The 25,000-nt window shown below is 33.9% G+C and overlaps 1 protein-coding gene across 1 annotated transcript in view; it reads right to left on the bottom strand.

Annotated features, from left to right (window-relative positions):
* The window catches only part of FOXP2 (forkhead box P2), a 633,254-nt gene that overhangs the window by 8,884 nt on the left and 599,370 nt on the right, over positions 1 to 25,000 (bottom strand). Inside the window, exon 20 of the mRNA XM_017864605.1 lies at positions 24,105 to 24,268. Coding sequence (XP_017720094.1) covers positions 24,105 to 24,268 — 164 coding nt within the window. The remainder of the gene's footprint in view (positions 1 to 24,104; positions 24,269 to 25,000) is intronic.

The following is a 25,000-nucleotide window of genomic DNA, read 5'->3' as shown; positions in this document are numbered from 1 at the left end:
ATGACTTTTATAAAAAATGACATTTTGATTTAATAATAGTTGTAAGTTGAATTTATAATTTTAGATTTTCCTGGTTTAATCTTGGATTCAGAACATTTTAGAGAATGCTAAACTCTAAGTACTGGAAATAATTAGAATAAACTCCTAAGGTTAATATAATAGCACTTTTTTCTAATTAGGTCTCACAAATGACCTGTGAATATTCAAAACTTTCAGGCTTTAATAGCTGAGTATTTCTAAATAGATATTGAGTTACTGTCAAGACACATACATAGATATCTAGCAGTGGTCTAGGTGACTGCCTTCAAGTCAATAAGCATTATTTTGGGCATCCCATAGTTTTAGCTACAGATGTGAGCTCTTGTGCAGGAGTGTTTTTTAATACACTCGGGACACTGAGAAGACCTCCGAGGTCACCCTCCTCTGACAGTTTCTGAATCTCCTGCTGCATTTCAACTGTTTCCTCAGCGAAAGCACTGCAATGTCATATGCATCTGGTCCATTTGGGTTCACCTTTCTGGATTGGGTTTTATCTGAATAAAGAACTTTGTGGAAAAATCTTAAGTTCTTGATAAAAAGGAATAACAAGTAGGATGTATTATTTAGAAACAAGCACATAGAAGCCATGTTTGTCGTTCCAGCTACTTGGGAGGCAGAGGTGGGAGGAATGCCAGCCTGGGCAACATAGCAAGACCCTGTCTCTAAAAAAAGCACATAAAGAAAAATGTTTAAAAAGAACGACTAAAGAGGTATGTTCTATTGTAGTCTCAGAAAATTTTAATATGTAAGAACTTTATTTATTTCATTATGCCACTGCCCTATATAAAAATATGTCTGAACTGAGACATGGGGTTGAAACAGGATTAAACCAAAACCCTTCAGCCATTCTCAATAAACTATGATCTGACCTCCATCTACCTATGTACAACAGTATTTCTGAATAATAACTTCCATTCCAGACTCAAAACATCATCCCATAAACATTGTGCTCTGTTCCTACTCCAAGACATTTTTCATGGAGACTCAGGCTGTGTTTCCCCTTTCAACTCTCCATGTATACATGGAACATCCTTCTACCCTGTTCTGCCTATTCACACACATACTGTGTTCCACTTAAGGATCAACTCACACTGTGTCTACTTCCTAAAGACTTTGACCTGTCCAAATTTCATTGATCTACTCTGAACCTCCAAAGCATTTTTTTGGTCATTCTGATGCTCAAAACTACAGAATCTTTGAATCCTAAAACTGTATCTAATGTACAGATATTGTTATTTGACTTCCCATTTTACAGATGAGTAAAGGAATGACTGTCTAAGTGTCTGAACACAGGTACAGTAGAGACTAACACAAATGCTGGCCTCTAGAACGTTTCTTGGAACCTTGTTATTTCTGCCACCCCATATTGCTTTAATCACATGCACTGTCACTTAACTCTTTCTACTGTTAGCTATACTTTATCTTGCCAAGTAGACTGTGAACTTCACCGATTAGGAGACATTACACATAGCACCCAGTAAATACTTGTTGAGTGAATAAGTTACGTGCCATGAAATCATTAAGAGTTTCATTGCACTAATTCGAAAAGAGAAGACATCTCTCTGAAATTAAGTATTCTTGGAATATTTTCCATTCAGAATTAGTGAAAAAGGTATCAGAGCTGAGAAAGCTGTAAATAAAATTTTCCCCAATGGCTACAATGTTAGGCTGCTAATTTCCTAAAATAAAGCAAACTAAAGTCAATAATTATTAATGCTCAATTATAAAAAGATCTATTTGCCATCAATATAATATCAGAGAAAGAAATAAAAAGTAGCAAGAGAAGTTTCAACATTCCAGAAAATAAAATTGCTTGAAAGTTACAGTACCTATGCCTATAAATTGGTGGAATACTTTTCAATAAAAATAAATTTTCTATTATAATTATCTCTATTTATATTAGGTTTCTCATTTTTGGTTCTCAAAGTGCTCCATGTTTTCACTTGCCAAGTTATATGCCAATTCAAAAGAAATGGAACACAATGAAGCCACATGCCTTTTGTGAGTTGCAGGATGAATAGAGAATTAGTCTCTCCTTGTGACCATTAGCAATTTCTTTCTCTTTTGCCCCATTACAGGGTATGAGAGCCATTTAACTTATTTCCGAAAGAAAAGTGGATATTTCTGTAGTGTTCGTTTTTCCAAATTCTTCAAGGTGCCATGTGTTACACTACCGTAGGATAATTAGGTTTTCTTCTACAAAAATGCTTCTTTCCAACATAGAAACGTCCCTGACAATTCAAACAAAATACAAGAATCCCTTTAAAGAAACTCTCTTCTGTGCTCACCAACTCTTCATTATGAATCCTCTTCTCATGTAGAATTATCTACAGGTTTTTAATTATAAGAATATAATTTACCATGATACATTTTATGTATTTAGTATTTTGATTAACTTCTAAGTGTGGTATAAAGTAATACTGAATAGTTTAGGCACCTCATTTATAATCTTTAGTCATGCAGCAGTGATTAAGTGGTTAAGAATATAGTGGGCTTTGAGGATAAAATACTTGGGTTTGAAGCCTGGCTCCTTTACTTCCTAGCTATGCAACCTTGGAAAAGCTACTTAACCTCTCTGTATCTCCATTTCTTTACCCATAAAGCAAGGAAAAAAGTGACTACCTCATACACTCGTTATAAGGGTTAAATTATTTTACATATATGTAAAACACCTGGAATAGTGCCTGGATCATAAGTGATCAATAAACACTGAACACGGTCATAATATATAATAACCTTATGATCTTTTTGGGAAGAAAGTATGGTATAAATACTTAAATTAATTTTTAAACATTGTATGAGCTTCATTAGCTCTAAAAGTATTTCAGTACCTCTTCCTAAAGTGAGATTTTTATTACTGTATCGAAAAAGTCAAGAAACAGATATATCTGCCTCACATATCAGATGCCAGGCATTAGAGTTATTAATGACTAGTCACATTTCCTTAAAAGTACATTTAAGGCAATAAAAGAAAACAAAATAACACAACATATTGCTATAATTATTTCAAAAAATTATTTATCAACAAATTCTGGGTCACTAAAATACTAAGCCAGGTTATGTCTCAGATCACATTCAGATCAACAGAAGAAAGTAAATTTCAAAGTAGAGGAGCCATCATTGAAATGCTCTGTACATAGTGCTTCTACATTTATTCTCTTCAGTCATCCATCACAGGCCTCATCATTAGCTTATCATTAAAATCATTAACATACATGCATTGATCCAGGCCTGCATCACATTTGCTATGCACGTTGGGGCTTATGAAGTTCTGATAATATACCTATAGCTAGAAAAATCTTAAATAGATTAACTTAATATGACTAAATAATGAAAATGTAAGAGATGTAGCAATATATATAAGTTCAATTTTCCTCCAGGAAAAAGCAAAATTTTCCTCCAGGAATTCCTTTATGCTGTGGATTTAGTGAAGTCCCCTGTATCTATAATGATGTAAAGAGCATCAATCTCACTTTGACAGGAAAAGCCAATAACATATTAACATTATCACCTATTGCCAATCATTAATTTAACACAAATTTATTGAGTATCTTCTATATATAAGGCACAGTGAGGCTTTTAATATCTATCAAAGAACTTGTAGTCTAGTATAAGAAAAACAAATTCACAAGATTGCCAGCCCTAAGTGTCCTAAGAAAAGTAGCAATTAAGTGATACAGAAGGAGTTAACAATTGGAAAACTGACCTGCCTCTAAGAAGAATGCCAATGTTCTAACAGCATTAAAACACATGTATTCTTAATATAATTCATTAAAGACAGTAAAGTAAGAACAAGTTCAGATGGAAATAAGAGAGAAATTCTTGACTATCCTGGTGATAAAATCCCCTTTCTGGATTTGAAGATCTCCTCTAGATGGTTCAGACATTCATTATGCCATTTTTCCCCAACTGATGTGAAATTTATGCACTACTTTCTTCAACTTCAAAATTTTAGGTATCTTACAGAGAAAATTCAGTTCTTGCTAGAACCCTTAATAATAAGTAAAGTAGGTACTATTTTAAGCAAATAGAATTAGTTGTTTCCAGGAATAAAACAGATGCTAACATGTGAAACATAAAGGATTAAGTTTTTTAAAACTCAAGAACAAAACAAAGAAAAAAACTTTTTTGTCTAATTTATGAGAACTTAAAAAATAATAAGTAGACTCATTTATTTCTTATTTTTTTTTTGACACAGAGTCTCGCTCTTGTTGCCCAGGCTGGAGTGTAGTGGCACGATCTGAGCTCATTGCAACCTCCACCTTCCCGGGTCCAAGCGATTCTCCTGCCTCAGCCTCCTGGTAAATTTTTAACATAGCAGGAGTGTAAGGGGTATAGTCTTTCCAGTGATTCATTTATTTACTAGGCACCTAAAATAGGCCAAGTACTTGAATTATTACAGATTGAAGAGTACAAACCTTTGGCGTAGAAGGTCACAGATAGAAGGGACTTATGTCTACTTTGGTAGTAGTTTTTCTAAGCCTGATAAAACATCACATTCCTTTAAGTGGGCACTGAAGTAACATCAACTTCAGTTTTAATGCAAATTACCCATTTGGCAAATAATGAATATTTCTCCAAACCAGAATACAGGAATTCATTGCAAATGCTTTAAAAATTGTTCTATCTATGAAATAGAAGACTTCAAAGTTAACTGTTCCTTTCAGTACACAACCTTTTCCTTACTACAAAAAAAAAAACACCAATTTACGTTTCTTGATTTTACAAAGGCATAGCCAGCTCCTAATTTAATTTAATTTACACTTGGGAGATTTAGAAACATATTTGGAACTTCTTTAGACAACTGGAGAAAGAGAAGTCTTGAGTGATGGAGAGATATAAAGTCTGTTATTATTCCCTGACAGAGGTACAAAGTCAGTAACTGAAATTGAAGTACTTCTAGGAGAATAAAAGTTACTTCTCGTTAGAAGTGAAAAAAAAATCCAGTCAATAGACATTGTGTGTAAACCTCTGGGATAGGGGCTGCATGGACAATGGTTCCTGTTATCATCAAGTTTTCAGTCTAACAGAGGAGGAAAGACATATATACAAGTAACTTTGATGCAAGGCAGAATGTGATCGATGCCACAGTAGATAAGTATTATAAAAGGGGAGATAAATTCTGACAATCCAATCAGTGAATGCTCTATGAAGGAGAGCGGTGTAACTTCAGCTAGGCTTTGTAATAGGTGAAAAATTTTATTATGCAGAGATGAGAGAGAGGACATTCCAAGCAGAAATAGGAAAAATGGAGAATTGTAGACATGTTATGGGAACCCTGAGAATGCACAGAGGAAGGAGGGCTGGTGATAGTGTGTGTGTGTGTCTGTGTGTGTGTGTGTGTGTGTGTGTTAGAATAGCAGAATGAGGTCAGATGATGAGAAGGCCTTGGAGTTGCATTTCATGATGTTTAAATTAAATCTCTGCTCAAAGGTTATTAATGGTTTTCGAGCAGGATAATGAAAAGGTAGAAGAGTTTCATAAAGATGAATCTGCAAAATGTAGGCTTAGTGTAGGACACTGCAGGTAAAGTTACCAAATGGGAACTTACTAAAAAAATGTAATAAGTTAATGATGGTCAGACCACTAAAGTGGTAGGATTAGAAATGGTGGAAAGAAGTGAAGAATTTATAGGTTGTGTAAGTAAAATGGTTTTGCATTTACTACTTTTAAATTTACAATGTAGGCCGGGCACGGGGGTTCACGCCTGTAATCCCAGCACTTTGGGAGGCCGTGGATCACTTGAGGTCAGGAGTTCGAGACCAGCCCGGTCAACATGGTAAAACCCCATCTCTGCTAAAAATATAAAAATTAGCCGGGCATAGTGGCGGGTGCCTATAATCCTAGCTACATAGGAGGCTGAAGCAGGTGAATTGCTTGAGCCTGGGAGGCGGAGGTTGCAGTGAGCTGAGATAGCATCACTGAACTCTATAAATTTACAATGTACATGAAATACTTCTTTTTATGCTCTACCAAGAAGATAGAAGAGCCTAAATCTGTCAAAAATACTGAAAGTTAAAAATCAATACATCTTAACTTTTCATTACTCTCAAGCAACCTCTACGAATCTTTATATTTNAGTTAAAAATCAATACATCTTAACTTTTCATTACTCTCAAGCAACCTCTACGAATCTTTATATTTGTTATTTTAATTGCTCCAGGAACAATGAAAATGAATCTCAGAAAGTTTGGATATTAGAAAGTGAAGATGAAAAGATTCTGAAAAAAAATTCCACCACAGTCTTCTTTGTGATTAAGGTGGTAGTAACAGCAATGGCCACAACATTGATGTGTGGTCTCTGCACATTTTATTTATTTTAATTTTCATCTGTTCTTATAGCATTTTAAGGAAAATATATTTTAAAACTGAATATTGAAGGAAGGAAGGGCATAAAGTGTTGCTAGTTTCTCAAGCAAAAAAAAAAAGTCATCTATTTCCAGAGAGAAGCAGCATAAAAGAAAGCACGTAGGGCTTTTTGAAAGTGGGTAACATACACCCTTGAGGGTCTTGGTAAGCATCTCCAAATAATTGGTAAACTTTAAGCAATGTCCCTACCATATCATCAACTTGGAAATTAATGAGCTATAAGATATGGCTTTCAAACTCCTGGGCAATCTCATCTCACAGGTATCCCCATCCAGGCAGGCTGCTCATCCTGAGGCAAAGGAGTCATTGTTATCTGAATGAAACCCATGTTTTAGTCATCTTTGCTCATCTCCTCGTGTCCTTTACATCTATCCTGTCTTTCCTCATCTCTGCTGAATACTAGGATGAAACATTTAAGATGGCTATTTTTTTAGGCCAAAAAAAAAAAAAAAAAAAAAAAAACAGTGAAATATGAATAATTTCATAAAGTTCAACCTAAAATTGACTTAATGTTAAGCCTAACTTAAAGTTACATCCTTCATGAAGTCTCTTCTGATTCCCTGTGTGCATGTGCATGCTTACATCGTTGACTTCACAATTTGTTTGCAACCCCGTCCATTCTTTCACTTGGTCTCTAGCACTACCTATGTACTTACCCCTCTATTAGAGTTTTACCTCTGTAGACACTGATCATCTGCCACAGTTTCTAGCAGAGTATGATGCACACAATGGGCGTTCAATAAATGTTTATCCCATTTAAATGAATGAAACTCATCTGTAGGTCATTCAACTTCGCAAGTCTCTACTTGAAAACATTGCAAAGTAGCAGTTAATTAGTTTAATCTCACCGTTTTACAGCCACCCTCATTAATGGCACATTCCAAAACACAGAGGACTAACTACACTGATACACTGATAAACAAATTTGTTGCCTAAAATATTTGTTGCTTTTGTTGTGAAATTTACAAGTACCTAAGACACTAATGAAAGGCAGAAGTAATGTTAATGTTTGCCTATACCCTAAAGCAAACAAATTATAAAGGGAAAGTTTGTCCTTTTAGATTGTGGTCACACTGTACATTCCCTAGAGGAATGTCAATTTTATTCATTTTCTCCTTACTCAAGACTAAGTCAAAGGTTCTATAAACTGTTCCTATTTTCTTTAGAATAAAAAAGTACTATGAATAAAGTTCTCTTAAACTGAGATGTTCAAAATTTAAGTCAATAGGTGTTAAACAGTATAATCGAATCATATGTTTTCTCTCCTTTGCTTATTTAGATATTACCAAATGTTAATGATTAGAATATTTACATACTGTTATCACTTATGAGAGACTCACTGGCACAATGCAAATTCAATCAGGTCTTCTTTGAAATGTAGTGTTTATTAATTCCATGAAGTTAACAATAAAGAAATAAAGATTTTAAGTCTTAAGGTTGTTGTTGTTGTTGTTGTTTTGAGACGGATTCTAGCTCTGTCACCCAGGCTGGAGTGCATTGGCATGATCTTGGCTCACTGCAACCTCCGCCTCTAGGGTTCAAGTGATTCTCCTGCCTTAGCCTCCTGAGTAGCTGGGACTACAGAAGCACACCACCATGCCCGGCTAATTTTTTGTATTTTAGTAGAGATGGGATTTCACCATGTTGGCCAGGATGATCTCAATCTCCTGACCTCATTTATGACAAATGTCAAAAAATGCTGTGAATAAAACTTAAAATTTATGACTCATATCTACAATATGGGCAATTTCCAGCAATGTGATGTTAATTTTATCAAACATCTATAAAGCAAGACTAAATTTTAGACTACATTAAAATTGTTTTATGTGGTTTACTAATTGCAGGCAGTTCCCTTACACCTTTTTTTCTTATAATTCTAGTTATTTGAGAAAATATCCAATACATTCAAATAGCATACCTTTTAAAAGTAATAACCAACTTTTACAAAAAAATACATCTTTTAAAAAACCCTATAGATATGATTAGCCTTTTCCCTCCTAGCACACCTGAAAGTTATAACATACTTCTATAGTAATCATGGATCATTACTCTAAAAAATGTTATTCCCCAGAGAACACTCAAAAGCTATCCTCAGAAGCAGTGTTAGGGCTCTGATGCTTCAATTTTATTACGGAAACTGATTTTATTTCATCCAATATAGCAAACTTTATCCTGTCAAATGAACTTACACATATAGTATTTGAGAAACATATCAAATATACCAAAATGTGTCTAGGCCTTGAACCATGCATCTATTACCCACTTAATATAGACTTGTTCAAATCCTTCATTTTAAAGTGTCCTGATCCTAACTTCTACTTAATTTAATTTGGATACCTTTAACTTACATGGGATACATTAATTCGCTCTAATAGAAAATGTTTTAGGCCGGCTGCAGTGGCTCACACCTGTAATCCCAGCATTTGGGGAGGTCAAGGCGGTGGATCACCTGAAGTCAGGGGTTCAAGACCACACTGGCCAACATGGAGAAACCCTGTCTCTACTAAAATATAAAAAAAAATTAGCCGAGCCTGCTGGTGAGTGCCTGCAGTCCCAACTACTCAGGAGGCTGAGGCAAGATAATCGCCTGAACCCGGGAGGCGGAGCTTACAGTGAGCCGAGATTGCGCCACCGCACTCCAGCCTGGGAGACAGAGCGTGACTCTGTCTCAAAATAAATAAATAAATAAATAAAACGTTTATAATCCTATGAATTCTTCTTTGCCTCTTATATAGTTATGTCCTGTCAATTAATGACATTTAAAATATCAAAATAGACTGAGCATTGCTACAGTCACATGTTCTCCATTGATATGCATAGATTTTGACTACTTCTCAAAATACCATCAAAACCTTCTAGATTCAAAAAATGCTGTAAAAGGAGAGATTTTCTTTTAACCATTTACAATCTTCAGTACTTGGCACAAGATGATTGAATTAATGATGATAACTCTTTGTATCTAAGCATTCAAAATAAAATCCACGATTAGCACTTTATCAATTTCATATGTGATTGAATAAATTTTCACTCAAATTAGTTCCAATTTGCCAATGGCAAAACCCTCATGCTTACTCTAACATTGCTGTTTTCAAGATGTGAAATGAATTCCAAATATAAGCACAGGATTATTTAAGACAGATTTCATTTCCTGAGCTTAACTTTTGTTTTCGTTTGTTACTTTTGAGTAGCTAACCTGTATTGACTGATACATTGGAAAATATAATCATGTCAAACAGAAGATACCAAAAAAAGTAATTTTCTTTCAAAGACAAAGTTTCACAGGAAAACTGGTAAAACACTGATGCTCATTTAGGAAGCTTATATAAAATGGAAATTATGGAAATTCAATTTTACTCATTTCTTTCTAGTATATATAAAGGAAAGTATATAATTATTTTTGGAATTTGATGGTAGATTCATGAAGATGACAAGTTTACTTATCTCCATTTGTGTGAAGTCAGGTTGAAATGATACACAGTTCATTTCTTAAATCTACGTAACTTTTAGAGTATATTTTGTTTTACCACTTGGGAAATGTTTTAGTTTATTTAACATATCACAGAAAAAAACTAATAATATAAGTGCCATTAAAGTTTTAAGTAGAAAAGTTCACTTTTAACAGAAATCACATTAATGGTTTTAAAAATGAGAGCTGATCTAAGAATAATGTAAGTGTTAGTAATTNAAAAAAAAAAAAAAAAAAAAAAAAAACAGTGAAATATGAATAATTTCATAAAGTTCAACCTAAAAATTGACTTAATGTTAAGCCTAACTTAAAGTTACATCCTTCATGAAGTCTCTTCTGATTCCCTGTGTGCATGTGCATGCTTACATCGTTGACTTCACAATTTGTTTGCAACCCCGTCCATTCTTTCACTTGGTCTCTAGCACTACCTATGTACTTACCCCTCTATTAGAGTTTTACCTCTGTAGACACTGATCATCTGCCACAGTTTCTAGCAGAGTATGATGCACACAATGGGCGTTCAATAAATGTTTATCCCATTTAAATGAATGAAACTCATCTGTAGGTCATTCAACTTCGCAAGTCTCTACTTGAAAACATTGCAAAGTAGCAGTTAATTAGTTTAATCTCACCGTTTTACAGCCACCCTCATTAATGGCACATTCCAAAAACACAGAGGACTAACTACACTGATACACTGATAAACAAATTTGTTGCCTAAAAATATTTGTTGCTTTTGTTGTGAAATTTACAAGTACCTAAGACACTAATGAAAGGCAGAAGTAATGTTAATGTTTGCCTATACCCTAAAGCAAACAAATTATAAAGGGAAAGTTTGTCCTTTTAGATTGTGGTCACACTGTACATTCCCTAGAGGAATGTCAATTTTATTCATTTTCTCCTTACTCAAGACTAAGTCAAAGGTTCTATAAACTGTTCCTATTTTTCTTTAGAATAAAAAAGTACTATGAATAAAGTTCTCTTAAACTGAGATGTTCAAAATTTAAGTCAATAGGTGTTAAACAGTATAATCGAATCATATGTTTTCTCTCCTTTGCTTATTTAGATATTACCAAATGTTAATGATTAGAATATTTACATACTGTTATCACTTATGAGAGACTCACTGGCACAATGCAAATTCAATCAGGTCTTCTTTGAAATGTAGTGTTTATTAATTCCATGAAGTTAACAATAAAGAAATAAAGATTTTAAGTCTTAAGGTTGTTGTTGTTGTTGTTGTTTTGAGACGGATTCTAGCTCTGTCACCCAGGCTGGAGTGCATTGGCATGATCTTGGCTCACTGCAACCTCCGCCTCTAGGGTTCAAGTGATTCTCCTGCCTTAGCCTCCTGAGTAGCTGGGACTACAGAAGCACACCACCATGCCCGGCTAATTTTTTGTATTTTTAGTAGAGATGGGATTTCACCATGTTGGCCAGGATGATCTCAATCTCCTGACCTCATTTATGACAAATGTCAAAAAATGCTGTGAATAAAAACTTAAAATTTATGACTCATATCTACAATATGGGCAATTTCCAGCAATGTGATGTTAATTTTATCAAACATCTATAAAGCAAGACTAAATTTTAGACTACATTAAAATTGTTTTTATGTGGTTTACTAATTGCAGGCAGTTCCCTTACACCTTTTTTTCTTATAATTCTAGTTATTTGAGAAAATATCCAATACATTCAAATAGCATACCTTTTAAAAGTAATAACCAACTTTTTACAAAAAAATACATCTTTTAAAAAACCCTATAGATATGATTAGCCTTTTCCCTCCTAGCACACCTGAAAGTTATAACATACTTCTATAGTAATCATGGATCATTACTCTAAAAAATGTTATTCCCCAGAGAACACTCAAAAAGCTATCCTCAGAAGCAGTGTTAGGGCTCTGATGCTTCAATTTTATTACGGAAACTGATTTTATTTCATCCAATATAGCAAACTTTATCCTGTCAAATGAACTTACACATATAGTATTTGAGAAACATATCAAATATACCAAAATGTGTCTAGGCCTTGAACCATGCATCTATTACCCACTTAATATAGACTTGTTCAAATCCTTCATTTTAAAGTGTCCTGATCCTAACTTCTACTTAATTTAATTTGGATACCTTTAACTTACATGGGATACATTAATTCGCTCTAATAGAAAATGTTTTAGGCCGGCTGCAGTGGCTCACACCTGTAATCCCAGCATTTGGGGAGGTCAAGGCGGTGGATCACCTGAAGTCAGGGGTTCAAGACCACACTGGCCAACATGGAGAAACCCTGTCTCTACTAAAAATATAAAAAAAAATTAGCCGAGCCTGCTGGTGAGTGCCTGCAGTCCCAACTACTCAGGAGGCTGAGGCAAGATAATCGCCTGAACCCGGGAGGCGGAGCTTACAGTGAGCCGAGATTGCGCCACCGCACTCCAGCCTGGGAGACAGAGCGTGACTCTGTCTCAAAAATAAATAAATAAATAAATAAAACGTTTATAATCCTATGAATTCTTCTTTGCCTCTTATATAGTTATGTCCTGTCAATTAATGACATTTAAAAATATCAAAATAGACTGAGCATTGCTACAGTCACATGTTCTCCATTGATATGCATAGATTTTGACTACTTCTCAAAATACCATCAAAAACCTTCTAGATTCAAAAAATGCTGTAAAAAGGAGAGATTTTCTTTTAACCATTTACAATCTTCAGTACTTGGCACAAGATGATTGAATTAATGATGATAACTCTTTGTATCTAAGCATTCAAAATAAAATCCACGATTAGCACTTTATCAATTTCATATGTGATTGAATAAATTTTCACTCAAATTAGTTCCAATTTGCCAATGGCAAAAACCCTCATGCTTACTCTAACATTGCTGTTTTCAAGATGTGAAATGAATTCCAAATATAAGCACAGGATTATTTAAGACAGATTTCATTTCCTGAGCTTAACTTTTGTTTTCGTTTGTTACTTTTGAGTAGCTAACCTGTATTGACTGATACATTGGAAAATATAATCATGTCAAACAGAAGATACCAAAAAAAGTAATTTTTCTTTCAAAGACAAAGTTTCACAGGAAAACTGGTAAAAACACTGATGCTCATTTAGGAAGCTTATATAAAAATGGAAATTATGGAAATTCAATTTTACTCATTTCTTTCTAGTATATATAAAGGAAAGTATATAATTATTTTTGGAATTTGATGGTAGATTCATGAAGATGACAAGTTTACTTATCTCCATTTGTGTGAAGTCAGGTTGAAATGATACACAGTTCATTTCTTAAATCTACGTAACTTTTAGAGTATATTTTGTTTTACCACTTGGGAAATGTTTTAGTTTATTTAACATATCACAGAAAAAAACTAATAATATAAGTGCCATTAAAGTTTTAAGTAGAAAAGTTCACTTTTAACAGAAATCACATTAATGGTTTTAAAAATGAGAGCTGATCTAAGAATAATGTAAGTGTTAGTAATTAAAGTTAATTATACAGTCATACATAAATTGTTTATTTCGTTCTACTTAAGATTTTATTATTTGGAAAGGATAAACCAGGCTTTCTCCACAAAAATTTAGATTTTACATTCTAAATTTAAGTATATTTTAGAAAAGTATTTAGCTCTCTTATTTATAGGACTGAATAAGAAAGATGTCCAATTAAAACTACTAGAAATGAAAAAAGATGTTCTTAACTTTTATCAGCTAAGAAATTATACAACAGAGTTATTACTTATGTAGTTCTTTATTCCAATTTCTTATCTTTCAAGATTTTCTATTTGGTAAATTAAAATAACATTTGACATAAAAATTCTAGTGTTAAATGAATTGATCTTTGTTTTTATTTGAATGAGTTTGCATGTAGTAGCTGCCAGTAGGACAGTACTCAGGCTATCACTTCAGTTCTACAGAAATAATCCTCCTCCTTATCTCTTGATGAAAATGAAAATATTCCTTCTTACAGAAATGTGCAATTATGAAAAGGGATTCAAAACTGGAGTGAACAAATGATTCTACATTCCATATATAACTGTGTAGTTTCCTCTATCCAGGATATAAGTAGAAAATGCCCTACTAAATTTCCCACACCTTTTCTCCCTGGCTAATGATAAACATCAAAATAAATTTTAATTTTCTTCATGAGCCAGGATAAAAATGTTATCCTCCCTTAGCCTATTTTCTAAAAATTGCAGCCATTTGGCATTGATGGCAAAGGAATATTATTCTCAGATAATTGTGATGAAAGTTTCTCTTCTAAGATGTATTTCCATTCTTAATGATGACAGTTTATAATTACATCTTACAACTCAAGAGATCTGATTCCACGGTGGAGTTATAAAGTTCCATTAAAAGTCAGTATCAATCCGGCCAGGTGTGGTGGCTCACACCCGTAATCCCGTAATCCCAGCACTTTGGGAGGTCGAGACGGGTGGATCACCTGAGGTCAGGAGTTCGAGACCCGCCTGGTCAACATGGTGAAACCCCCTCTCTACTAAAAATACAAAAAAATTAGCTGGGTGTAGTGGCAGGTGCCTGTAATCCCAGCTACTCAGGAGGCTGAGACAGGAGAATTGCTCGAACCTGCGAGGCAGGGGTTGCATTGAGCTGAGATAGTGCCAATGCACTCCAGCCTGGCTAACAAGGGTGACACTCCATCTCAAAAAAAAAAAAAAAAAAAAAAAAAGAGTCTAGTATCAGTCCAAAGAAACAACAAAAAGGTGGGTAAAGGTCAGTGAAACATAATTTTATAAACTGCATGCATATATATGTATATCGAGATTTCTCTAAAATTTCCTGTTCTTACCTTCAACATTATATTGAAATGTATTTAAATTTATGCAATATTGTTTAAAGGAACTAAATTTTACATGATTTAGGTTCACTCCCAAACGATTTCAGATAGCTTTGCTGTAGAGTCAATTTTTAAAAAACACCATGAAATTCTTTAGGATTTATCACTCTATTTGACTTTATAAAAGTGATAGTTGTGACCAAAACAGCTGTAATAAAATGAAAATACAGATGTAATTACTTTCATCATTGATAAGTACAAATATATTCTGCCCAATCTCACAAACAAATTAGTTGGCCACTGAGATACAATTGGTACCATTCCAATTTGTGTCTCATAAATGAAAACTGTCAATAAACATTCAGCTGTGGATCTAAGGACCCTTATATTTCTAATCTGTTGGCCAGACAAATAAAGTCTAAATCACATCTTGACACTTTGCCATTAAGTCAGTCTTGCTGCTGTGCTCCAATTCTCCTTTGAATCATTAATCCAAAAATTGTATTATTGCCTTATTTGTTGGATCAAGTTTCGGTCAAAAATCAGATAGGTAGGTATGAGTATATGGGGTGTGTGTTCCAGTTTCTCTGTAATTATATTTGTTAACTTGTATTCTGGCTCCTTGAAGACCTTGACCTCAAAGTCCTGTAGTTGAGCCCTACTGCTGTGGCAGTTCTTTTGGATGTGGCTTACCCATTTTTCTCAACTGTTATCTATTTCCTATTACCAAACTGCCCTATTGGAGTTGTTACCCATCCATTGCTGGCTCCTGGTGAAGCTGTCTCTTGGCATACCTTTACAGAGACTACTTTCCACCTTGACTACATATTGCTCATGTCACTAGGTCTGCCTAATTTCTGAGACTCACTGTTTTGCTGAAACTATTCCTTCACTCAAATTAAATCACAGGACTGACTCAAACTCCGGTTTTCTCCTGAGTTTTTCTTAGTTATATACTGTTAGTTCTAAACATGAGATGGACTAAGGAGTAAAACAATATGTACTTTTTTTTTTTTTTGAGATGCAGTCTCACTCTGTCACCTTGGCTGCAGTGCAGTGGCATGATCTCAGCTCACTGCAACTTCTGCCTCCTGGGTTCAAGGTTTCTCCTGCCTCAGCCTCCTGAGTAACTGGGATTATAGGCCCCCACCACTGTGCCCAACTAATTTTTGTATTTTTAGTAGAGACGGGGTTTTGCCATGTTGGCCAGGCTGGTCTTGAACTCCTGACCTCAGGTGATCTGTCCGCCTTGGCCTCCCAAAGTGCTGGGATTACAGGCAGGAGCCACTGCACCCGGCCAACAATATGTACTTTTTATTCTAATTCTAGTGCACCATGTCTTTTCTCTGACTTGCTAATTAACAAAAGGAACCTCAGATTAATGTTGCAAATACAATTTTTTTAATAGTAAGATAACATTGTGTGATCAATGATGACTTGGCCTCCTACCTTGTAAGTGTCTTGCTGATTTTACTCCATTTTGTCTTCAAAATGAAGATAACGTTGAACAAGCTAAAGAATGTTAGTTTTCAGTAGTTATGTGAAATGATTTGATCATCTGTTGCTTATATAAATTATTTAATGCTATTCTAATGATAGAAACTGCCTATGGAATGTAGTAACCCTGTGTTTCTTGGTGTTGAAATATTCAAGTATAACATGTTACTTCTGTGAGTGGTAAATTTTAAATTCTGCCAGAGCAGTCAAAATGCACATAATTTTAACATATATTAAGACATAATTTCTTATCATGTAAATTACCTTCACATAAAGGAATATTCTGAAATGACAGTCTCTTTATTCATTAAATGCCTCTGGTTATCAACATATATCCACTTCCCAAGCTCTATGTTGAAAGCTGAAATTAAAATACCATAGCAGTATATAAGATCTTCATTTTTTTCCCCTGGTGCTGAAAGTAGGAAAAAGTTAATACTGACGCATTATTCCTTCTTTAACAATTCAGTAATCATTTTTTGACCCTTACAGAAAGGAAATTTTTAAGGCTCAACTAGTGTTAGTGCAAATGAAGTTGTATCTTCTAACAAAGTACCTTCTTTAGATATAAAACAGAAGCAGTAAGCTACAATACTGTCAGCTAAAAGTTTTCTGACACACTTTGCCTAAATTGTGGGAATTCACACCACGGATGTCAGATATCATCTGTATAGTTCTATAAAAATCCTTCAAAACCCTATAGGAACCCACAAATTTCCACAATTGGCACGGTGGGGATATAACACTTTTTAGCTGAAGGCACTGTATCTCTGGGAGGATCTTTTTATTAAGAGGAACTGGAATGAGTTGTAAGTGCCACATATGGGGACTGGAATAATGTAAAAAAGAACAGCAGCTACTGATCCACACTTGTAGCACTTAAAAAAAAAGATGAGATGATAAAGAGCTGGCATAATCATAAGTTCTGTACAATCACTTTGGAAAGAGATCTCAAAGCTAACTAGCAAAGTTAATCAAAAAGTTTAGAGATTAAATAAAATGGAATTAAATCAGAACAAAAATTATAAGAGGACCAGAAATGTTAGAAAAAAAATAAAGTTGACTGAAAAATTGTAATTAAAAAATCTATGAAAACATATGTGAGGCAAAAAAAAGCTTTCATGTTTAGAGTTTCGCAATGCAACATAATGATCCAAAACATCAGCAAAAATAGTACAGGCTTAACAGGAATGAAAACAATGAGAAAGAGCATTCCATTTGCTCAAGTTGTCAGTCACTTTCAACTGCTTTCCTCTGAAATACAGAGCCACTCCAATTTCAAATGCTTTTGTCCACAGAGAGATCTAAGATCTGTAGGGATTTTATATAAAATATCAGCAACCAAAGATGTAGGATCTGCAAATTCTACATGTGCCTACAAATAGCAATTTAAATTTTAAGGCAACCAAAGAGAATAGAAGGAAGAAATGTAATATTATATACTTATATTTTCATTGTTTTGTGACAATTCACAGTTTAGATTTTCAATACTGTTTAATCCAGTGGGGGTCTAGGACCCCCTTTTAGCTATCTATGGGGCAAAATATTATCAACAGGAGAGGCCAAAGTATAATACTGAAATGATTTAACAACTGAGGTTATGAAGAAGAGGATGTTGTAAAGATGACTGGGGTATGTGATGTACACAAAGTTCTGGAGCGTGTTGAATAAGTATTTGACATGCAAATTAAAAAAAAATCTTGTGATCTCTATTGCAATTCTGAAATAATACTACATTACTCCTTTTATATGACACCTCAGCCTTTTATTTTCTTATCCTAAGGGTTTGCCTTCTAAGGACATAACAAATTAATTTTCTTATCTTATATCCAACATATTAACATTCTATATAAAAGATTTTTAACTCTCAAGCTTCAAATATTTGCTTCACTAACAGGAGAAAATAATAATCACCTACAACGAATATAGAATATTTAGCAAGCAAAACTTTGAAATGACATAGAGGCTAAGAGGAGTCAGGAATGACATATAAGAAAAGATCTGAAAACTCAACAGTAGGAGACTCTAATAATCAGAAAGGGGAATGGCATGACAATGGGAGGCTTTGTGAGTAAAGCCCTCAATACAAAACCAGCTAGGGAAGAACATTTATTTTGATCTCTAGACACAACATTTGAAAATATAAAAATGGAAATCTCATTTAACATTTTATATGAGGAAAAACAGTAAATCTGAACCAACTTATTGAGAATGAGGAGAAACAACTACTTAATACAAAAAAGAAACAACTGAGTAGAACTAAACATGGTGGGTACATCATTAAATTCCACTTCTTGCCTCAGGTTGGGAAGGAGACAGGAAATGGATTGATTGTATCAGTATGCGTTCAGCTTCCAGGTCTAGTCTACATGTTTTCTTCTCATGTCATTTGAGAAGACAGTAAGTTCAAGTTATTCCAGCTTAAACACAGCATCAATCCTAACTTTTTAAACACTTTTAGAGGTAAATGTCTGTATAAAATAGGAAGCTAGTCATTTTTAATTCACATTCCATATAACTCTGAAAAGAGAATATTGGCATTCAGGTGCATAAGGGAACAATATTATAAATTGTAATGATACTCAGCTCAGACACTTAAAGTATTGTTTTCCTTCATTCACACCACGGATGGTTCTAGGACTCTGTGAACAGCAACAGAAAATAAAAATGTTTTAAAAGTCAAGTACTTACTTTGAATCAACAAGTAGCTGAGTCAAAACAGTCAAAGAAGATTCAAAAAGTTATTATGTAGAATCTATACAATTTCACCTGGCTTTAACTTTTCTTACTTTTTGCTGAACTCCCCTTAAACATTCAGCTGATTTATATTGCATAAATTTTGATAATTGTTTTCAATCTGCTTTCAAAAATGTAAATAAAATTTAACAAGGTCCGGGATGATAATCATGAATGAGGTGAAGGGGCCTCATTCTACTCCAAGTGGAAAGCCACTTTTTAGTCACATAAATTGAAATGGTTATAAAATACATATTAATTAAATAATTACAACTAAAATAAAACTTAAGAAGTATACTCTACCAATATTTAGAAAAATTTCTTAGCTCCCACATAAAAATGAACATTGTATTTACTCATCTGTTCTTCCTAAAATCTCTTTTGTTCTCCCTTCTTCAAGATTCTAGGAGAACCCCGGATTTTATACTCCTGTAAGTATTACTTTGTGAGGTCAAACCATTTCTAAGTAACTGTAATCTCCAATTTGATTCTTCATAATCAGTATCATACTTTTATTGAATGCTTACTTGACATAGTAGAATGTGCTAGGGGTTTCTTATACTACAATTTGTCTAAAACATAGTATCTGTCCTTAAGGGACGTGTCATTAAGGTAGGAATATCTGCAAAGTGAACACAGATGTATGTATAAACACACGTGCACGTGCATGTGCACACACACTCACACATGTACACAAAGTATCAGTCCAAAATAGTGGTATAGGAAGCAAGCTCTTTAGAAGTGTGGAGCAGAGTGCATGGTCCTGATGGTAAAATTCCTTGGGAAACCCTCTTGGAAAAAAATAGGACTAGTCCTGTAAGGAAAGGTAGAATTTAGGTAAGAGAGTAGAGGGGAACCAGAAAAGGGAAAGGGCAGAAATTCAAATAGTGTGAGGGAAATAAATGCATTAATTTGGAAAAAGGCCTTTATTCAGGACACTGAATAAAGCGAAAACTGGAGTGGAAGAAAAGGGTTAAAATATGGAGTATGGAATATAAATGATAATTTGGCATCTCTTGTTCTCCACAATTTGTAAGAAGCACCAGACCATATCTATTTCACTCTTCTAATGCTTCAAAAAACATCACCTCCACCAACCTCAGGTATATACTCATATTCTACTATGTACAATTTTACTATAATGGAGTTGAATTAAAAGACTAATCAAAAAAAGCATCAGTGTTTTCTCCTGAATCTAATGATATTTAGGTTCTTAGATTCCTCAAGTAAAATGCTGAATTCTTCATCTTCCCTTTTGAACCTGCTTCTTGGGTCCTCTATTTCTCTTTGCAGACTTTCAAAGTGGCTATGAATTTTCCCAATTTTCCTCTTTGTCCCTAGCATTCAATGGGTTGTCTTGTTCTGGTATTTCTTTTCACAGCACTTCTTATATGGATTCTTTGTTCTCCACTCCTAGTCTTGCACTTACATTAGATATTGCATACTGCCAGAATTAATTTTCTGCTTCCAGTCTCTCCCAATTTCAGCATATCCTCCTATACATGAGTTTCATTAAGTCATGGTTCATTCAGTACACTTTTAGAATACTCTTCCTAATGCATAGCTCTGATCATGTCAAACTCAAGCTGATAACAGTAACAAGCTGTATATTGACTGAAACAAACACCATAGCTTGATATTTAAGTCACTCAGCAGTCTGGTCCCACTTCCTATATTCTAAATTCTATATTCCCTCATATATTCTAAATTCCTGTCAAAACTAATACTCAATGTTTACAAGATACACATGATAAGTCCCTGATTCTGGGTTGGTATTGTTCTATTTGAGTTGTTCATTGCCCAAAACTTCAGATAACATTTTCTTATCTCAAGAATCCCTTATCCCACTGATTCAGTAATGTGCTACCTATAATAAGTCCTTGTGTCATATTGTTTCACTTTTTATTTTTAGAGACAGATAAGAGTCTCACTCTGTGGTGCAGGCTGGAGTTCCATGGCATGATCAGAGCTCACTGTAACCTCGAACTCCCTAGGCTCAAGCTATCCTCCTGACTGAGCCTACTGAGTAGCTACGACTATATATAGGCACAAACCACACCCAACTAATTTTTCAAATTATTTTTGTAGATACAGGGTCTCACTATGTTGTCCAGGCTGGTCTTGAACTCCTGGCCTCAAGCAATCCTCCCACCCTGCCCTCCCAAAATGCTGGGATTACTGGCATAAGCCACTGTGCCCGGTCTCATGTTGTCTCAGTTTTATGGATCTGCTTACTTTATGAATTATAAGAGGAGAATGAAGGAGAAGAAAATGGATTGTCAATGAAACTAACCACAAACTTACAGTGTGCCTTGAAACAAGTATTAAAATGCAAAATACAAAAATATTTTCATATTGTTCATAGACTCATTTTTAGTAACAGTGAGGTATTACAAGAAGTAATATAAATTGCTACCTATTTACACAGCACTATGGGAGACACAAGGAGCAATTATTATGTTCCAGGCACTCATTTCATTTGCAAGAATCTTATGAACTAATAAGCATCATATTATTACTTACCTCATTTTCAGCTGAGAAAGCTGAGGAAAGAAATGTTAAGTAACTTGCTCAGTCCCACTTGGCTATTAACTATTGAATCTGGAATTGGAACCCTGACAATCTGGCATTACAACCTATGCTCTGATACCACTAGGCCCTCCTTCCTCTTGTTTACAATTGCATCAGCAAAACTGCCCCCCTCTAAAACAACAAGTAACGTGACTTCATTTCAGGAGATATAACTATGCTATGTAAATGTCTTATAAAAATTATTTCACTTCTGTTTAATTTCCAAAGTATTTTGAAATGCATTCAATTATATACAACCAAATTTTGATTGAGAGAATTAGATCAATATTTCTACCTTTGCCTAATAAAATACATAACATGGCTTAAGTACAAGCATCTTAAAACTTTATAAAGGTGAAGATAGAGAATACTGAAATATTCCATAAATATTTGACATCTGTTATGCAAAAAACTAATGACAGCAGCGGAGACAGATTTAAGAATGAATATTGACTCAATATTTTGCAAGATAATTAAAATTTTGATTATAATTGATACAATTTAGAAAAGGGGAAAATTTACACTCCTTTTAATTTTTATTTTTTCTGAAATCTATTTTCAACAAGCCAAGACAAATTTTCCTTTTATCTATGGAAAATAAACCATAAGTATTTTTCACATGCACTAATTAATATAAGCATAAAATGTGTTATATATTAACTATGAACATTTTAACTTTATAAAGCCGTAGCAGCAATATACTGGACATTATATGTATAATTTTTAGATGTTATCTAATACATACTAATATTTCTCTGAAATATTTCATTAACTTTAATAATGAAAAGTCTGAAGTAGCAATTGCCATATGAAAAACAAAACCCATCTAACAATGCTACAATTTAGCCCAATTACTATTTCAGGTTCTAAAATATAATGTTTAAAAAACTATTTCATTAATCATTTTTTTATTTTAATATTTTTAGCACCAGACGATTACATTTAAAAAATAAGTCTTTACATATCCTCTATAGGTAGTTTATAACAACCGCTATATACTGCATATGAACACAGGGAGTTGCACCAACAGCTTGAACACTTTTATTAGGAACGTCTTTTATTTATCTGAAATAGGTCTTTTTTTTAAAGCGGCAAACAGGATCTAACTCTTGTTTGCTCTTTAAAGTTTTATTGTTTTAGCATTTTATACAGGGAGTGAGCATTAGCATACTCAGGAGAACTGCTGAAAGTAAAAGGCCGCAAGCTACCCACTGCATGGCTGATAGGATAAAGCGGGGATATAAAAACTTTTGTCTGATTGCTCACTTTCCTTGTTTTAGAGTACTGCTACTCTCAAGAGCATATATTCATGTTCTTTCTACTTCGAGTTTTATTACTTCTTTTGTATTATTTAATACATCTAAAGACACTTCCAAAAGACAAATTTTTCCATTTTGAAGAAGTAATGGTTTGGAACCTGATAAAACACATTAATGTTCACAGTGTGTTTTTTGCAAAGGTGATAGAGTAAAAGTGCTATAAAGCAATTAGGCATATGATCTTAAAGACATTAATATGTCAAACAGAATAAAATGTTTAAAAAGACAACAAATATCATACCCTGTGAAAGGTCAAGTGAAAATGGGTACATATAAAGAGCATATTTCTCTTTCAGACCTTTTACTAGATATTGAATGGAAAAATAAAGGAAGACAATATAAAAATGAGAGAAAGGACTAATCTTACTTCAATAACTTGTAATTAGAAGTATGTGACGTTTAATTCTAGGAAGTATAGACATAAGTTACAACTCATCCTGACTAATGATAGGTAAATGGTGCACACCCTTCATTATTCAGATTCAAATTTTTTTTCCTCTGAATTCTCAGTTCTACCAGGGTCAATACATTTTAGTAAACAAGACACTAATATGCTTGACACTATTGAATAAAGCCAGGCATTTTTTAAAGTGTCATACACATTTCTGAAATCCACAATACATCAATTTTTAATACTTCTACTCTCTCAGCTCCATTAAAAAGATGGTAGGGGAAAGATTTTAGAGTAATTAATGATATAGTTAGCTGCTAAATATTAATAGGAATCGTAGTCTTGCATAAAATATAACATATAAACCTTGCCAATACAGACGCACCAGTAATTAAAGTTGAATACATAATTACACTGATTTATAAGACAGGCAAAAAGTTACACTTTACTAGCTTCTATGTAAACTGTGGGTAACAGTTAAACTTTCCATTTTACGGTTTATAAAAATGGGCAATATCTTGACTACAGTTCATAAATAGTTTAGAGATCTGTAATAGTAGTAAAAATTATAACAACTTATTCCATCATGAATATTCTTATTGCACCATACAAACCAAACTGTGATAATGACCCATAAGATGTAGATTCATCGTAGACACTGCTTTACGCCCAAGAGAACGTTAGTAGTACTAAGAATCTGTAGAGGACTGCTGGAATAATAATTATAGGGTATTTGAGATAATCTAAAAAAGTAAAACCAATTTTGATCAACTTTGTCATATTATGAACATGGTATAATTTAACTCCACTTAAATTTGTATTTTAACTGATACAACAGTAAAACTTCAGAAAAATACTAAATTTAAGAAGCGTATTAATATAGATTCTTCCCTTTAGAGAGTCTGTTAACCACACTTACATGTGCGGCTGAGGCGAGCAGCCCGGACTACTGTTTCCGTTGCTGTCAATGTGATCCAGAGAACCATTGAGGTCTTCGTGGACGGCCTGCAGTAGGCCACTGGATGCATTATTGATCAGTCCAGGATTACTTAGCAAAGGTAAACTGCTCTCTGCCAAGGCAGCCTAGTGAAATGAAGAGTGTGTAAAACAACTTTCAAAATGGCATTTAAAATAATTTTTAAAACATGTATCTTCTTTTAATGGGTTCAAATAATGAAGCAGATATTTTAGAAGGATTAAAAGAAAATGTATTGAAAAAAAAATTCCTAACTGGCTACTTGTGGCAGAGATGCAAGGAAATTAAGTGTGATGCGAAAATATAAATAACAGTCCTTACAGCAAACTTTCTCACTCATGTTTCAACCTTTGGCATAATGAAATGTTAAATCCACACATGTAATGAAATACTCCAGTTTAATATAAGCAGTTGCTCTGCTTTTTTAAAAATGACCAGAACTTAACTCAAAATAAAGAAGTCCTGACATTTGCCTCCTTTGCATAAAAATTATATATTATAATTAAACTTTAAAGTTTTTGCCACAAGCACCATGTTCCCCAACACTATGATGTGAAATCATTTATGACAGCCTGGATAAATATTAATGCATAGCCACATGCATTTGCAAAAGCTTCTATCAATCTAGCATTTGCAGAAAAACCGAATGTTCCAGATTTTGCCACAGGGTGTCCTTCTTGCTTCTTCACATCAAAAGTAGCTTGAATTAGAACCACTGCTATCTATAGTACTAGGTACTACAACTTGGATGATAAACCAACTATTAAGAACAATCACAATCTCACCTAAATACAAAGACATGCCAAAAAAAAAAAAAAAAAAAAAAAAAAGCCCCAAAA

The sequence above is a fragment of the Rhinopithecus bieti genome, unplaced genomic scaffold, assembly GCF_001698545.2.
Source record: "Rhinopithecus bieti isolate Rb0 unplaced genomic scaffold, ASM169854v2 scaffold_75173, whole genome shotgun sequence".
In the NCBI taxonomy this organism is placed as follows: Eukaryota; Metazoa; Chordata; class Mammalia; order Primates; family Cercopithecidae; genus Rhinopithecus; species Rhinopithecus bieti.
Note: the sequence above shows the minus strand (reverse complement) of the source record. Positions and strands in the feature narration are given on the sequence as shown.